Genomic DNA, 17,984 nt, shown 5'->3' with positions numbered 1-17,984 from the left:
TAAGAGTATCCCAAGAAAATTACCATTTAAAAGTAATAATAGAAATCAACTAATGAATTACAAGCAAACACGCTGAGAATTGTTCTATGATGGGGAAAACCGGGGAATACTTTAACCTAAAATCAAAAATATAACTGACCTGTTAAAAATAGCATTTTCTAAGGACAACTCTCACATGAAAAACTCTTTATGTCTAGAGTTACAGGGTTAGAAATGTACACCAGTCCACTGGAATTTTAATTTGGTGATAGTAAAAGAAGAGAAAAGCTACAACAAAATATACCTTTTTAGAAGTAGTGTTGAAAGTGATGACTTAAACAACAAATGTTAAAGAGGGGTTTCAGTTAATAAATTCCAGTGATGCCACACAATCACACATCTCTTCTTCTCAACTGGAGGAGGTTTTCCTGCGACAAGAGGCTTTTCCCTTCACCTGGCCCTCTCTGGTTGGCAGGTACTTGCCGTTTGCCCCATTTCTTCTAAATTGACTTGCAGGTGTGTACTCTTTTTACACCTCCAATCAGGCATACACTTTCTGCTGTATCCATGATTAGACTTTCCTCCAGAACACACAACCCACATGTTGATGCTGACATTTCCCCCATTCCATTCCCCAAAATTCTCCTTTCAGACTGAGGTAAGAAAGTGTGACAATACAAACCATGTGACTATTTGTGGTTTTCTCCACCTAATTAGTTTCATGCAATGTTTGTTCCTGGGTATATTTTCTAAAACATGAAATCCTGATTGGGCACCAAAAGGTTATGTCAAATTTCATTAAGAGAAAATTGGCATCAACCAAATGTTAACGGATAGGTTTTAAACAAACCCTGAAACAGCCTGGGAAGCCCCTGTCTATAATATGCTATATAACCCTTCAACCATCGCCTCTCTTCTCTTTTCTGGTTAATAATCTTTTCTTTTAATCATTTATTCAATTAAAATGATTATGAAATGTTTAAAACACAAAAGGATAAATAATTACATAGTAGATATTATTTAGTATGTCTTAATAAAGATAAATTTAATCAACAGCCATTTTCTTCCTCAGAAATACAAGGAACTTACCATGTTAAAGCTCCTCTCTAAAACGCCCCTGTGTAATTCTTATCTCAGGAACTGCTTTCAATGAAGCCTGTTAGGGAGGAACTTGTCTGGTCTTTGGAATTAAGCTGTTTTCACTCACATGTCATCTGACTTGAGGTGTGCGCCAGGGAAGCCTTCAGAACACCAAGATGTGGAGCTGGCACTGCTATCAGGGCTGCTCAATTTTAGCAAGACCTCAAAAATATAAGCAAAATATGCTTTTCCAGCTTATGATGCAGCTGTTGTCTTTCCACCCTATGTTTGTCTACAGTTTAACCGTGAGCAATGATGGCTCTCTTTGTACTCTGGAGGGAGTACAGGATGTTGGTGCACACTTAAGTGGCTCCCTTTGGTACATCCTTCTGGAAGGAAGCATTAACAAGAGGTGTAGGATGCATCAGCTTTTATGGAAACTATGTAAGTATACGCTATACTAGGGTTAAAACCTGAACTGCTTCTCTGCTATTGAGAGATGTGTCTTTTGGAACATACAAAATGATAAGAACAATAACTGTAGCTAATGTTTATGGAGACGTTACTTGCAGAGCTGCCTTCTGAGCCTAGGCTGTGCAACTCTAGAGTCTAGGCTTTTATTAACCATTCTGCCTATTGTCCTTTAGTGGAGAGTGGACAGTCCTGGCCTAGTTACTGGCATAAAACATGGTTGTATATGGAAGAAATTTTAAGGCCAAGTTGAAGAGATCTGATTGTGACTATGTTTCATAAAGCAAAGAGATATCTATGGGTAAAACCAATAATGGGGTGGTTTGTAGCCTAGCATGACTTGCTCTTGGAATTGAAATGCTCCAAAGCATTTCTGGAAACTTCATCTACCTAAAGGAACCATTATTTGAATTTTGTTCTTTTTGGATGATATTCCATCATCTTCTAGAATCAGATCTCCCTAGCAGTTACGTAAACAATTTCAGGTTGCAGTGATACCACTGTGAAAAGGAATAAAAGGTTTCTATTATTCTTGACATGGAAAGCAGGTCGAGAAAGGCAGACCTATCAGATTTGAGTGACGGGATACAGATTAGGGCTCCAAAGAGGATCTCTAATATAGAAAATAAATAAAATGGGGTTAGGTAGTTTGTGGCAACAATATGCTGTACAATGCAGAGACAGAGACACTGCTTCCAGAGGGACCTTCAGTCCCTGATCCCTGGACAGACTGAATGGTGGTGTGCATGGGGAGTTGAAAACAGGTGCAGGAGAAAGTGCTGTGGCCTTGGAAGGAAGGAACATGACAGATGTCCACAGCACAGAAGCATCCTGCTGGCGGAGGTACAGAGCATTCCTCAGTATCAGTCTCCAAAGAGAACGCTCAGAAACTGAGCTTGGGTACTTGTGCATGCTGTAAAGAGGGGAACAGAGAGAAGACAATCAAGGACAGAAAAAACAAATGGCAGCCTTCAGAATGGAGGGGTTTGGTGACCCAAAGGATCTGGCTGCCTTCTGTCAAGGAGAAGTAAAGTGAAGGGAACAGCCTATATTCATATGCTTCAGGGGTTACCGCCAGAGAAATAAAAGCTTTCATTAGTCTGTATCTTCCTTAATTAAGCTCTTCTCAGTACACAAGTGGAATCCTCTTTTATTTAAGAAAAAAGAGAATAAATCTAATAAATGAGTGAAATACAGATAAATTGGCTCCCTAGACATAGCTCAGTGCAGGCAGTCTCAAATTTTCCATGGCTGTGAAGAGTTGCAGAAGGAAATTTCCAGCAGCTTCCTTTTGAGTGAGAAGGCAAGAAACAAAAGTCACTGGTTATAGCCAGAAACTTCCTAAACTGTTTGCTGCCTTGAAAAACTTGTCCTAAACTATGCCCATGGGTGAAAAAGAAACCTGGTGCCCAGATTTCTGGAAAAGTGGTTCTAGGGCTGCACTGGGTCTTATTTTTTTCATCTGCAAAATGGGGTAGGGGTGGATAAGAGAAATGGCTTAAAGAAGTTCCCAGGCCGGGCGCAGCACCTCATGCCTGTAATCCCAGCAATTTGGGAGACCGAGGTGGGAGGACTGCTTGAGGCCAGGAGTTTGAGACCAGCCTGAGCAACATAGCAAGACCCTGTCTCTACAAAAAGTAACATAAAAATTAGCCAGGCGTGATTGCTTATCTCTGTAGTTCTAGCTACTCAGGAGGCTGAGGCAGGAGGATCCCTTGAGCCCAGGAGTTGGAGGCTGCAGTGAGCTATGATCATGCTACTACTCTCCTGCCTGGGTGACAGAGTAAGACCATGTCTCTTGAAAATAATCTAAATAATTAAAAATAAAAATGAAGTCCCAAAATCTGTGGGTACATTAAAATCACAAATTAGTAAGAGTTGGGTGTCATTTATTTATACCTCCACACTGGGTAATTCTGAGGTCACTGGTATATTCCGGATCCTGTGCTGATCCTGGCAAGTGACAGGTGCACAGAAACCTTTGTTCAGTTTTGAATGAACCAGGCTGTAAAGGAGTAGCTTTGCTTTGCAAGGGCTCATGGTGCCGGAGGCACAGGGAAGCCAGCACTTTGGAAAGTACATGGGTATCAGTTTCAGCTCTCTCCTTTTAAAGGGCTGAACCTGGGAGAAAGATGTAACCTCACAGTTTTTCTCTCTGTTGAATAAAAGGCCCTATGGGGAAACAGGTCTGTCTTAACACATGAGGTTTCTCCTAGGTTGAAATTTGCACACACTCTATTAAAATATGAACGTTAGTCCATGCAGTTTGCAAATACTTTTGCATATATGACTCACTTGAACTTAAGTGGATGAAGGTCACTCAAATATAGTTCTGCTTTAAGTGTCAACTGTTTTAATTACAAAACAAGGAAACTGGACTGTGAGCTTCTTAAAGTTTCTATCACCTCTAAAAGATTCTACAAATTTTCTACTTCAAATGAGGAACACCTCTAAATCCTCTTGAAGGTTTAAAAAGCATTTAAGACACCTTAAATCTGAGTGCCTGCTTAACAACAGGACATCATTTATTTTCAAATTATTTTGTATTAGGTTCTATTATTAGAGGGCCACATTTTCCTCATAGCATCTGTAATAACATGCTCTATTTTTTACTTCATCTTTTAATTTTAACTCTTTCTTTAAACGTTCTCATTGCTAGTGAGCAAGTTTATTTAGAGCACAGGGATGAGAAATGTCTATGAAAGTGACCATTTGGCTAATTGGCCACTGTCTTTTGAAATTAATCTAGTGAGGAGAAACTATTGTTTAAAAGGAAGTTTCTGGATAAGCTGCTAATTGCAATTGTTCATTCTCTCTTGGAAAACCACAGATGGTTGGTAAAATGCAGGCAGGTTCTGTATAAACTTGGCCCTGGGTAGCTGGAATGCTTATGACAATGACTTTTATGGAGTCACTGTTTGCCTGTATATAAATCATATTTTCTCAAAGTGTCCCTATTTAAATTTGGAAGCCAGAGAATACTCCACTTCACTAGGTAATACTTTTAAATTAGTCTCAAATAGGAGATAACAAATGAATCCAAAACATAACCTACAACCCACTGACAATGCAGGAACAACTTTGCCAGGAAGCACAGTGTTAGCTAACACAAAATTTGCACTTGAAGTGCAAACCGCACTGGTGCTTGGAAGAATAAAAACAAAAGTTGTTTACTGAAGGCTGAGCTTTTGATTTAAAAAAAAAAAAAGTTCTTTCAATTCTACTGAGAAATAATTTCAAGTGTTCATCTCCATCTGGAGGCCAGAATGCAAGAGACAAAAGCTGCTTTACAGAGCATGCAGAAGTTACACTGACGCTCTGAGAACCCTCCACTACCGGAATGGCTTGTCCAGGAAAGTCAGTACAGTATTCAAAGCATTATTATTTATTGCTTCAGAGGCCTGAAGGGGAATTTTGGGCTGGGAAAATATAAACCATATTTATCTTTTGAAAATCTTTATTAAAATACACCAGAAGTATGTGGAAGAAATATAGAAGAAAACAGATTGACAGCAAAAGAATGAAGTCACTACAGCAAAGTTTCAACTGCTGTGCAGCGTTTGAGGCTCTGTAAATATTTCCACTATAAACCTTCACTCCCCACATTTTATTATTTTCACATAAAAGTTTGTTCCTAGCTGAAAGTGTTTGGAGGGAACTTTTAGGCTTCTCTTTTCAAATTATGGACAAATGATAACTGCAGACAACACTGATCATACGTATGGGGACAGGGGTTGCACAAACAGGGTCAGGGTAGAGCCAAGAAAAGTTAGTTTAACCAGATGGACTGTCTTTAAAAACAGGATTTGATTTACTGCCATATGTAAAGAAAGTGTTTCTAGGATTAGAAGCTGACCAGCCCTTAACTTGAAACAGAAACAGTCAGAGATGTTGGAGATAATGATGCCAAAATCCACCCCAGGAAGTAGATGCTTTCCCAGGCCAACATGAGCCATCCTTTCTACCTGGCTGAGATACTCTACTCTAAGTGGTGTGCGGCACATGGTAACTCCCAATCCATTCATTTATTCATTCATTCTTGTATTCTTACTGAGCTTATGTTTTATGCCAATTCACTACAAGACAGGTGGTTCATACTTATTGAATCATGAATAAACTCTGGGACCCCTTCTTCTAATGCCCTGGTCATGATGAAGTGATCTTCTGCCAAGGCATCTTCCTCTTCACACAGAATGCCCCTGCCTGACCTTGGGCAGTTCGCTCTGATGGGCGGCTACAGTTTTTATTGTGAATGACTAGCTGATATCTTGTTCTCTATATCAGTTCCTGTGGTCTTTGCCAATATGACCTGGCATCCTCAAAGATGACACTGAGCATCTGGATCCTCTGAGCATAAAAGGAAGACAGTGATGGCAGTGATAAGGTCAATGGCATGTGGTGGGGGCCTATCTGGATGGCCAGTTCTCCGCAGATCACAATCTCTATGAATTGTTGCAAGGCTTCTTAACTATGTACAGATTAAGTTTATTCACATGTGAGGAATGAAAAGTTCATGTTACTAGCTATTAACGGGTTTACATAAGACTACTTACATTGTGAAATGTGAACATATGCAATTAGTAAGACCTACTCTGTTTTGTCTGAGTATATTTTCAAGGTCAGCAAAGAAGGACATTATTTTGTAAATGGGCACTTACTAGGTATTAAAAAGAAAAGGCCCCTTTGCTGGGGCCTATGTCCAAAATGCTATTTCTTAGGTTATATTCCAGGATTTTTATAGTTTGAGGTTTCACATTTAATTCTTTAATTCATCTTGAGTTGATTTTCGTACATGGTGTAAGGAAGGGGTCCAGTTTCAATCTTCTGTATATGGCTAGCCAGTTATCCCAGCACCATTTATTATTCAATAATAGTAATAATGGGGAGTCCTTTCCCCATTGCTTGTTTTTGTCAACTTTGTCAAAGATAGATGGTAGTAGGTGTGTGGCACTATTCCTGGGCTCTCTATTCTGTTATGTTGGTCTATGTGTATGCTTTTGTACCAGTACCATGCTGTTTTGGTTACTGTAGCCCCGTAGCATAGTTTCAAGTCACATAAAGTGATGCCTCCAGCTTTGTTCTTTTCACTTAGGATTGCCTTGGCTATTTGTGCTCTTTTATGGTACTGTCTGAATTTTAAAATAGTTTTTTCTAATTCTCTGAAGAAAGTCATTGGTAGTTTGATGGGAATAGCACTGACTCTGTAAATTGCTTTCAGCAGCAGGGCCATTTAAACAATATTGCTTCTTCCTATCCATGAGCATGGAATATTTTTTCACTGTTTGTATCATCTCTAATTTCTTTAAGCAGTGTTTTGTATTCTCATTGTAGAGATCTTATACCTCCTCAGATGTCAAAAGCAATTGCAACAAATACAAAAATTGACAAATAAGACCCAATTAAAGAGCTTCTGCACAACAAGAAAAACCATCAGGAGAATAAACAGACAAACCTACAGAATGGGAGAAAATATTTTCAAACTATGCATCCAATAAAGGTCTAATATCCAGAGTCTATAAGGAACTTAAACAAATTAACATGCAAAAACCAAATAACCCCATTAAAATTTGGCAAAAAACAGGAATAGATACACTTGAAAAGAAGGCACCATGCGGCCAGTAAGTATATGAAAAAATGCTCGACATCACTAATCATTAGATAAATGCATATAAAACCACAATGAGATACCATCTCACACCAATTAGAATGGCTGTTTCTAAAAAGAAAAAATAACAGATGCTGGAGAGGTTGTGGAGAAGATGGAATGCTTATAGAGTGCTGGTGAGAATGTAAATTAGTTCAGCCATTGTGGAAAGCAGTGTGGGAAATTTCTCAAAGAACTTACAACAGAAGTACCACTTGACCCAGCAATCCCATTATTGGCTGTATACCCAAAGGAAAATAAATCATTCCATATGATTCATGCATGATTGAGATACATACATACATGTGTTCATCACAGCAGTATTCACATTGGCAAAGACATGGAATCAACCAAAATGCCCATCAACAGTAGACTGGATAAAGAAAATGTAGTACACATACACCATGGAATACTATGCAGCCATAAAAAAGAATGAGATTATGTCCTTTGCAGCAACATGGATAAAGCTGGAGGCCATTATCCTGAGTGAACAATCGCAGGAACGGAAAATCAAATACTGTATGTTCTCACTTATTAGTGAGAGTTTAACATTGAGAACACATGGGAACAAAGAAGGCAGCAACAGACACTGGGGCCTACTTGAGGGTAAAGGGTGGGAGGAAGGAGAGGATTAAAAATCTACCTATCGGGTATTATGCTTATTATCTGGGTGATGAAATAATCTGCACACCAAACCCTCATGACATGCAATTTACCTATATAACAAACTTGCACATGTACCCCTGAACCTAACAGTTAAAAAAAATAGCCCCCTACAAGGTAGATTATTTTCATCTTCATTTATGATGAGCACAGAGATGTTAAGTAACTTGTCCAAGCTCACACGAGTTACCAACGGAGGAACCAGGGTTGGGGGTTGAGTTCGGACAATGTAGTTCCAGAGTCTGTGTTCCTAATCATTAAGCTATTCTGTGCTGTTTCTCAAAAACAGTATCAGGTCATACATACATGGCATTTGCTCCATGCCAGGAATTGCTCTAAGCAATGATACTTACATGAGTTAATGTAATCCCCGAGGTCACCCATGGGAGGCAGTATAGTGAGGCGGGGAGGAACTTTGATGCTGGAGTTCAGTGGCTACTCTTGAATCTGGCCTTTGCACTTTTAGGTCTGTGACTTGGAGCATGTTATTTCAAGTCTCTTTGTCTCCCTTCCTCTCATTTATAAATTGGGGACAGTCACATATATCCCCCATATTTGTGGTAAAGATGAAATGAGCTCTGTATGTGTGAGTGCTGGGAATGCTGTCTGGTCAGGTCCTGACTATTATTACTATTTACAAACACCAGGACTCTACCTTAAATAAGTTGAGGAAGTTCAAAAACCTTTTCTGTGACAGCACAATAATTTGGATCCCAGCCTTCTGGCTGTGGTACATGTGTTATTTCTACTACATCCTGCTTTTACAAAATAAACATCAGCTATGGGACCTGCTACTCTAGTCTCTGTCATTCAGAGAGAACATTTTCTAATATATTATAATTGCTAAAATTGTTGAAAAGTGAGCAAAGGCATAAACTTTTCAGGCACAAATGCAAAATAACATATAGGCAGAAAACCCAGCCTGAGATGAACTGTAAAACCCAAACTGATCATGGTTCAAAATACTAACGATTATAACAATACTCTAGGGCCTTTTAGTACAAGGTTAGGCTGGTAAACATTTTAGTAACAGTTTGTTAGAGTAACAATTTTGATGCTTTCAGGAGTGTATTTCACATAGTTATAAACAATCTACATTTTGTTAACCCCTACGTATGGTTTTTTAAAAAAGTAGAACTGCATGTTCTGTACATGTACCCCAGAACTTAAAGTATAATAAAAAAAGAAGATTAATTAAGTCTATGGTTTCTGTCTTATCCCAAAATAGCTTTTACTGTTTCTGACCAAAGTAAAGTTCATAACCAGAGGTCCACAGAATTACTATAATTCATGAATAAAATTGGGGGGTGGGGGTAGTCCATGAACTACCTTAAATGAAATTTTCTTTCTGGGGAAATGATCTGATATTTCATTAGTTCTGAAAGAAGTTCTGTGTCTTCCAGAGGTGAGGGACATTTGGGCCAGAGTGCACAAATCCTATGGAAAACACAGTTGGGGGCACAAGGGTCTCCCTGTTCTCACGTGGGCATGGGGGCTTCTGTTGGGAGATCCTCTCTCTAGGCCTGGACTCCACCAGGGTGCTGTACAGAGCTAACACTGACAGAGACAAAAATAAACTATCTATGGCAAGATGAAGGCTAAGGTCGGAACCCCAATCAGGTAGCCAACCTTGTCAAATTAGCACAGTTCAGAAAGAAAGAAATGATGAAGTGGGCATCGAGCCACCTAAACTTTTTTTTTTTTTTTGAGACGGAGTCTCGCTCTGTCGCCCAGGCTGGAGTGCAGTGGCCGGATCTCAGCTCATTGCAAGCTCCGCCTCCCGGGTTCAGGCTATTCTCCTGCCTCAGCCTCCCGAGTACCTGGGACTACAGGCGCCGCCACCTCACCCGGCTAGTTTTTTGTATTTTTTAAGTAGAGACGGGGTTTCACTGTGTCAGCCAGGATGGTCTCGATCTTCCTGACTTTGTGATCCACCCGTCTCGGCCTCCCAAAGTGCTGGGATTACAGGCTTGAGCCACCGCGCCCGTCCGAGCCACCTAAACTTAAAAGAGTAACGTGTGCGTCTCAACAATCTATATAGCTCAGGTTACAACATCGAAGGCAATAATAATTAACATGTATTTTCAGACACGATTGTATCATTGAACATTTGCTTTTTATTGTGTTGTCATGAGAAGCATCATCAACTTAGAAAGCAGGGGCTGGATCTGGATGTGGTTTTGCGGGGTGAGCATGCAGTACACAGGAAAGAGCACATCAGGCCTGAGTCGCTTTCTTGGGGCATCCCAGCGCACAGATGAGTCTGGAAAATGCTCACTTAGAAGGGAGGAAGGGCGCTCAGGGCTGGGCAAGCTATGTCTAGAACAGACTCATAGCACTTTCTTCAGTCACAGCCTTGCATGGTCTTTCCCTGAGTTATCTGACTCTTGAGGTAAGTTTTAAAATTAAAACTAAACAAAGCTGAGTGCAATGGCTCATGCCTGTAATCCCAGTGCTTTGGGAGGCCATGGTGGGAGGATCCTATGAGTCCAGGAGTTTGAGACCAGCCTGGACAACACAGGGAGACCCTAAATCTACAAACAATAAAATAAAATATACGAGCCAGGCTTGGTGTGCAACTGTGGTCCTAGCTGCTTTGGAGGCTGAGGTGGGAGAATTACGTGAGCCCAGGAGTTCGATGCTTCAGTGAGCTATGATCCCACTACTGCACTCCAGTCTGGGTGACAGAGTGAGATCATGTCTCTAGATAAACCCAAACAAAAATCAAAAGAACACTTATCCAGGGCCCCCATGGCTGCCCCCATGAGGCCAGGAGGTGTTCTCTCCAGTCGGTTCTTATGTGTGTGGCTTCATCCAGCTTGCAGGCCACACAGTCTCCAAGGTTGTATTTTGATTGTGAAATATGATCACTTCTGGGCAATCCTACCCACTGCATGCTCTTCTGCCCTTTGCTTGAGCCTGCTTTTGAAGTCTCCACTCTGCCCTGCCTCTACGTACAGACATGCAGTAGCAGACACGACTTCCTCTTCTTTGAGCCCCTGGTTTGCTAAATCACAAATCTTGAATGCTACTGTTGTACTAATGTCTGGTCAGTCAGACATGATGAAGTTAATATTGGGTCATCACATATTAGTGGCCAGACAGAAAACAATTAAACCAAGGGGAGATAGGAAGAACATATTAATACTAAAAAAGCAACAGATCTGGCTTGAATGGGATGCTTTCAATTTGCAGGAACGTCACCCATTATTATCAAAGGTCAAAGTCAGTTACTGTTAGAAAAATCAATAAAATTGAGGGTGGATGGGAAGGAGGAGACTCAATACATAAATTTATAATATGTCCTCTGTATTGAAGGAACTTGATGAACATCTGTGCATTTCTAACTCTTAGAAGTAAAATTGGTTGTCAGCAAATTGGACCATTTGTATAGTTTCATGGGTTCCTGCTGTGAATATATTTTAAAGAATTATGTTAGTGCAAAGAGACGAAAAATAGAGCAAGAAGACTTTTAAAGATTGCATCTGCCTGTTGGTCTTCATCGTCCATTTTGTTGGCCTCTTGGAGGTATTAATGTTTTTTTGTTTGTTTGTTTTTCAACAAAGGTGATCTACGAACATATTCTACCGGTCCATGCCAAAAGTGCCAATTATCATCAGTGATCTTGAGTACTGGTGATCTAAGGCTATTAGTCCATTATGCTTGTGGTATATAATAGAAAGAAGATTCTCGCTTTCTCATCTGAACATCATGGTCTGAATGTTATTACTCTTAGTATGATATGTATAGTCTTGACTGCATGTTAGATTAAAAATATTCATTCATTTTTCCTCCTCTCCCTGCACCACCACCAGCAGTGACGTTAGTATTGCCAGTTTGAGAAGTCCAGTCTGCAGCCCACCTTGTACCAGGGAAAGGCTGCCACGACCTGGCAAACAGGGCATTAGTCAGTGCTCTTCTCCATTAAGGGCAGACTGGTTGTCTACTGCGAACTGATCACATTTGCTCTTTCTTATCGCTTACAAATACATTTGCTCATTAACATGTGAATGCTGCCAGAGAGGGTTACTGAGCTATTAAGTATCATTCGTGCTAATTCTGCAGACAGTGACCTTCTCTAGTGACATTTCTCTTTAAAGAATAATCTCCTACAGGGGTAGAGGGGCAGAGACAATGGACAAAGGGAAGGAAGCCTGGTAATAGGCCATGTCTAGACCTTGGCAGTTTCAGTCTTTGCTTCAGCTGTTTAGTCACGTTAATCTAGAGGGCCTCAATATTGAAAACACAAATAAGAGCAACTTAATGTCCTTGCTATCTATGAAAACACAGGTTGCTAATCAAGTTATTGGAGAGATAAGCAGCTCGGGAGTATTTTGGATATTTTACAATGAAATTTTCACATGAATTTACAAAAACTGTTAATGTCAAATTATCATAAAATGTATTAAATCTGATGTTGTGACGCTTACTTTAGAACATTCTGAAAGCTATTAGAATGAATTTTAAACCCCTAACAACAGGTTCCTCTAAAGGCATTGATGAATTCCGTTTGGAAGCAGCAGAGTTAGGAGGTGTCTAAGACCGGACTCTTACATGTGTCCTTGTTCTACCCCATAGGTAAGAGCTCAAGCTTAGCCTTGCTTCCTGAAGACCTCAGCAATCTCTACATAGTAGGACCTGCTCTGTGCCAGGTTCACACCGAAAACTCCCCAGACGACTTTGCGTCTGGCTAGCAAAGTGACCTTGGAAGGAACCATGACCAACGTCATGTCATAGACGATGAAAGACAGTGGGAGCTCCAGCAGGTCATCTAGACCTGAGTGCAGAGTACCCTAGTGGTGATGTGAGACTGTGGACTCTGTGTGGTGGCACCCAGGTTCGTGGGGGCATGGGGCAACATCAGCTTCCACAGTGGTTCCATTTCAGCTATAGCTGGAGCTTTTCCACCCCAAAGCCTTGCTGTCCAATGCTACCACAGGGAATAACCAAGTGTAGCTATTTCTATCAATATTAATATTCAAAATGCAGTTCCTCATTTGTAGTAGCTGTATTTCAAGCATGCAGGAGCCACACGTGACTTGTAGCTGTGATATCGGACAGCACAGACAGAGAACATTTCCAGCACTGCAGAAAGTTCTACTGCACGGTGCAGATCCAAGTGTTGGAATTCTGCTCTCTGGCTACAACTGCCTCTTCTCTTAACCTATGACTCATCAATGGGACCTAGCCTCAATCCGTTAGTTCCTTCCCTCTCATCATGGTCCAGTGGACACTCTGATTGCCCTTCTTGCAAGCCTGGACTTTCCAACCCAATTACCTTGGCATCCTTGATTCCCTTGGTCATTGACTTTCTGTGTAGACCCCTCCCCCATGCCTAACCTTTGGCAGGTCACATCCTTTTCACTTCCCTGCTACTGTTTCTGGGATGTAGTATTGCTGGAAACAATGATAAAATAATAAAATGGGGAGAACGTGTGCTGTTCAGCCTTAACTGGGTCTTCTCTGCTTCTTACTCCTTCTTCAGTCCATCCCATATTGACTCACTGACTCATCCCTTAGGATGCCTCATTCTCTAAAACCTCAGCTCTCTCATGACACCCACCCTCTGCAGGTGACCCACTTCATAGGTTGGGAAAATCACCCAAAAACCATCGCCATTAGCTTCCTCAACATGTCCTCTAGCTTTCTTCTGTTTCCTTTAGCCAAGGTGACCCACCAGCTGCTTTCCACCTGGGAGAACTAAATTCCTGCTCCCAGATCTTTGCTCAAGATGTTTCTCCATTCAGAAGGCCTCTTCCCAATCTCACCTCTGCCACAAAATGGTTTTTGAGTCATCCCACCTGAAAGCAACCCCTTCCTGCTCCAAATGTCCTTAACGTTTTATCTGTATCTGTTCCTCTCACAGATGTCACCTGGCACTGTACCTACTAAAGTACATACAGGTGACTGCACATCTTCCCCACTAAACAAAACCACTGTGGGAAGGGGGTGCTTGCTGGATTCAGCCTGGCTCCCCAGCAGCCACCAGCACAGTTCCCTGTGTAGAGAGCTGGTGTGTATTGATGGAATGGCTAGCTATATATCTACTTTCGCAAAAGTCCGACTTACTCCTAAGGTGGACAGATTGAATTCAATAAACAATTGATGGACACATTTCTCCTAATGATCTCCACATGAAGTTGTAACTACACGATTTATACGACCAGAATGTCTGATGGGAAGACAAGAGTGTACCTGTTGATGGCTAGAACCACAATAAGTGTGCAATATCTTCCTGAAGGAGGGTGAAGTGGGTACAAAATGATAGGAGGCAGGCAAAAGAAACAAAGACAAGAAAGTAGAAATAAACTTACCTTGGGTAGCAATATAATGATTGGGTCGATGATAACCCTAAAAATAAATAAAAGAGAATATTTGATAAACATAAAATTGATAAACAGCAGAAAAGTCACATGCTAACTTTGCTGAAACGAATGTGCACACAAATGCCAATAGCTGCATCACCTGAAAGTTAAATGGCCAACCCAGCACCTTTGAGTTTCTCTTAATTAGTGGAGGTGCATCAAATACAACAGTTCTGATGCTTGCACCAAAGGTGTGGGTAACTTAATCATAACTGGCTATGAGATGATGGATGAGCAAGAAACACTAACAACTTATGGATTCTCTGAAATACCATGACCATTACTCTTACAAAGTGCAAACAGGCTGAGAATTTGCAACAGAATTTCATTTGTGTTTGGGATGTTAGTGGCAATATGCCAGGGGTTTAATGCATATTCTGTTGTATTGGTATAGACAGTCTCCCCCATATCATGGAACTCCCCAGGCCCCTATACGTCATGCCAATGATTGCCTGCTTGCTTTTCTTCAAATTTGCCAGGCACAAGTTCCACAACAAGGCCTCTGCTTGGGCCGTTTCTCGGCCCAGAATGCTCTTCTTCCACGTATCTACGTAGCTCAACCCCTTGCTCACTTCCTTGCTCACTTGCTACCTTCTCAGTGGGACTGACTACAGCCAATTCGATTCAAAATTGCCATCAGGACCTTCAGGTCTGGCACTCTGAGCACCCCTTCACGGCTTTAGTTTTCTCTGCAGTACATACAACTTTCTAATTGACCATATAGAATTAACTTTTCAATGTATTGCCCATTTCTCCTAATTAGAACAGCAGCTCCACTGGGTCAGAGGTTGTTTTGGTTTTGGTTTGAACTGTTCACAGTTTTCCTGCTAGCACCTAGAAAGGTAAATAATGCATAAGTACTCAATAAGATCTATTGACGAAGAGAATAAAGGGGCCTTCAGAATTGGCTCTTCTCTCTTAAAATAAAATTCAAACTCATTAATCCAGTCTTTTCACTACTTTATAGCCTTGTTCATGTATGTAACGTCCCTGAGCTGGAATGCCTTCTCTCCTGCATTTCCACTTACTCACTTTAAAAAGCTTTACATTCAAATTACATCCTCTATGATGCCTAATCTGATCACAATGACTCCTTCAGTTGGTATCTCATGAAACACTTACTAAGGGTTCTCTCTATATTCAGGCATGTGCTGGGTGCAGGGGATGTAAGATGCCTAGGACACTGTCCCTGTACTCAAGCACCCATTAGGGACTGCAGGAGCTGGGACTGGAATGTGAGCGGTGTCCCCTGGAGCCTCTCAAGGCAAGGTGTGCTACAGTTGGACTGGATAAGACACTCATATTTCAGCTTCTTAGCTTCTGAGTTGGGAGACTGTGAGGAGGAGATAACTGGTCTGGGACATCTGAGTACTCCCATGAGGTACTCACTAAACATCTACTGAATAAAGGAGTAAGTGCAATGACCTTATGAAGAAAACTTGTTTTAATAAAAAATAAATGGAACCTGGAGTGGGTATGGTTTTGGTTGTTATCAAAATAGTGCAGGGGTCTTCGTTTGATGAATGAGATACGAACCATTCTTGAAATAATCATACCCCAGTCCCCACCCACAAATCTATAACTGAAAATGTCAAATTTGTTTAATTAGCACTAAACATAACATTCTCATAGTTATTTTTAGATAACTTTCTTAGAGATTGTGACGCTATTTACTTTTAGTAGCATCTCAGTAATATTCAATCAAGAAAGCAAAACAATCCACATATATGGATCAACCCTGTCTATGGAAGTATTGATAGACTAAGCAACAGCATGATGGCCAAGCACAGAGTATGCCTTCAGAACCACAAGGGAGCAGAAATCTGTTTAATGTAAACTTGGGCCTTGGAGGTAACAGCAACTTTCCCTTGATTTTTCAGTCTACTTTTGATTTCATTCATTCTTTCAACTGAGAACATGCTGTCTCCTAAAGAATTTATTCTAATGTAAAACATTAAGTTAACATGATGCAGAACGAACAAAGAGGCAGTCTTCAATAATTAAACACCCTACATATTTAATGACATGTCTTGCTTGCATTAGAAGTCCTGGTGAACAGCTGCAGACTACTTTGAAGACGACTTAAAAGTGCAGTGATGACAAGGGATTGCAAATCACCGTACTAGGAATTATAGAGTTTTGTCCCATTAATATGCAAACAGATTTTTTTAAGTGTCGAATAATACAAGTTGTTGACAAAAAAATGGAAGTAACATTTTCTTAGTCCACATTAGCATGAGATGACAAAGAAGGCATAGAATGTTACAGAGAAATTCACCAACAAATGGGCTGCCTTGAGAAAAGGAGTGGCCGTATCTTCACTGTTAAGTTCTGTGGTGTGTAGGGTAATATTAATGTGTTTGCTTTTAGATTGAGCCCAATGTATGTCCAACAATTGTACAGCAGACACACAATCTGGTACATGTCAGAATGGTTGGTTTTACTGAGTTTTATACTCTGATTTAATCATTATGCATTGTATACACACATCAAAATATCATACATAGCCCCCAAATATGCACAACTATTACATATCAATTAAAAAATAATAAAATACATACATCGATATAATTGCCATTGATATAGTCTGAGTTTGTGTCTCCTTCTATTGTCTGCAGCCTCACTCGGGAATGATCGTCTGCAAAGGAAAAGGGACAGAAAATAACAATTAACAAAAGCAATCTGGTAGGTGGCTCTGAGCCCCCGAATGTAAGCATATTACATAGAGATCACCCACATACACTCTGCTTTAAAGATAAAGAATTACATACTATACACCTTCTACTTCCTATTTTGCTATTAAAATTGGGAAGGATTTATAATTTTTTACATTTTACAGTAAATCTCATTAACTTATTCTTTCATCATTGATGGGCCTAAAGCATTGACAAAGGTTTGACACTTTTACAAACAATCCTGTGAACCACAAACATAAGCAGTTCTTGGATTGGAAGTTTGAACGACTTCACCAAATCACATACAAACCCTGAGATGTTGAAGGTTGTGACACCCAGCTTGACAAATGATGATTACAAACTCACGGCACAGGCTTCTGGGATGTGTAGATGTGATCCTAGCCTTAGTCACTGGTGAATTCCCTAAGTACTAGCTCTGTATCTGCGGGCATCAGCCAGCAAGAGCAAAGCTGTCACCATCCATCATGCGACCACAGGCCAGGAAATAAGGGCACCAAGCCTCAGTCTCCTCATCTGGAGAAGGGGATGACACTATCTGCCTCAAAGTGGGCTGTGTCCAGGATTCAATGAAAATACAAACTGAGACGTAAGTACTATAGAGGGTTCATATTTATGGTATTAATTAGCTATATTTAAATATTTCCTGAGTAAAAAAATTTATCTGCAAATACTATTGATGTATCTCAATTATTTCCTTGAAAATGTATATTGTATTTTATTTGTTACCTTAATTTTTTTGCACAACTGGGGTCTAGCTATGTTGCCCAGGCTGGTTTCAAACTCCTGGCTTCAAGCAGTTCTCCTGCCTCAACCTCCCAAATGCTAGGATTATAGGTGTCAGCCATAGCACCTGGCCCCAAATCCATATTTTAAAAAGGGATGTGCTTCATATGTTTTCTCTCACAAATGGGAGCTAAGCTAAGAGGGCGCAAAGGCATAAGAATGATACAATTAGGCCGGGCGCGGTCACGCCTGTAATCCCAGCTCTCAGGGAGGCAGAGGCGGGAGGATAGCTTGAGCCCAGGAGTTCGAGACCTGCCTGGGTAATACAGCGAGACCCCGTTCTCCACAAAAGGGAAAAAAAAA

The 17,984-nt window shown here is 40.7% G+C and overlaps 1 protein-coding gene across 10 annotated transcripts in view; it reads right to left on the bottom strand.

Annotated features, from left to right (window-relative positions):
• The window catches only part of PTPRM (protein tyrosine phosphatase receptor type M), a 797,738-nt gene that overhangs the window by 77,307 nt on the left and 702,447 nt on the right, over nucleotides 1-17,984 (bottom strand). For all 10 annotated transcript variants that reach the window (XM_017864681.1, XM_017864682.1, XM_017864683.1 and 7 more), the window contains 2 exons: nucleotides 16,764-16,840; nucleotides 14,152-14,188 (listed from right to left, as the gene is read on the bottom strand). In XM_017864681.1, coding sequence (XP_017720170.1) covers nucleotides 14,152-14,188; nucleotides 16,764-16,840 — 114 coding nt within the window. The remainder of the gene's footprint in view (nucleotides 1-14,151; nucleotides 14,189-16,763; nucleotides 16,841-17,984) is intronic.

The sequence above is a fragment of the Rhinopithecus bieti genome, unplaced genomic scaffold, assembly GCF_001698545.2.
Source record: "Rhinopithecus bieti isolate Rb0 unplaced genomic scaffold, ASM169854v2 scaffold_73682, whole genome shotgun sequence".
Lineage (NCBI taxonomy): Eukaryota > Metazoa > Chordata > Mammalia > Primates > Cercopithecidae > Rhinopithecus > Rhinopithecus bieti.
The sequence above is the reverse complement of the archived record's forward strand: the minus strand, read 5'-3'. Positions and strand labels throughout refer to the sequence as shown.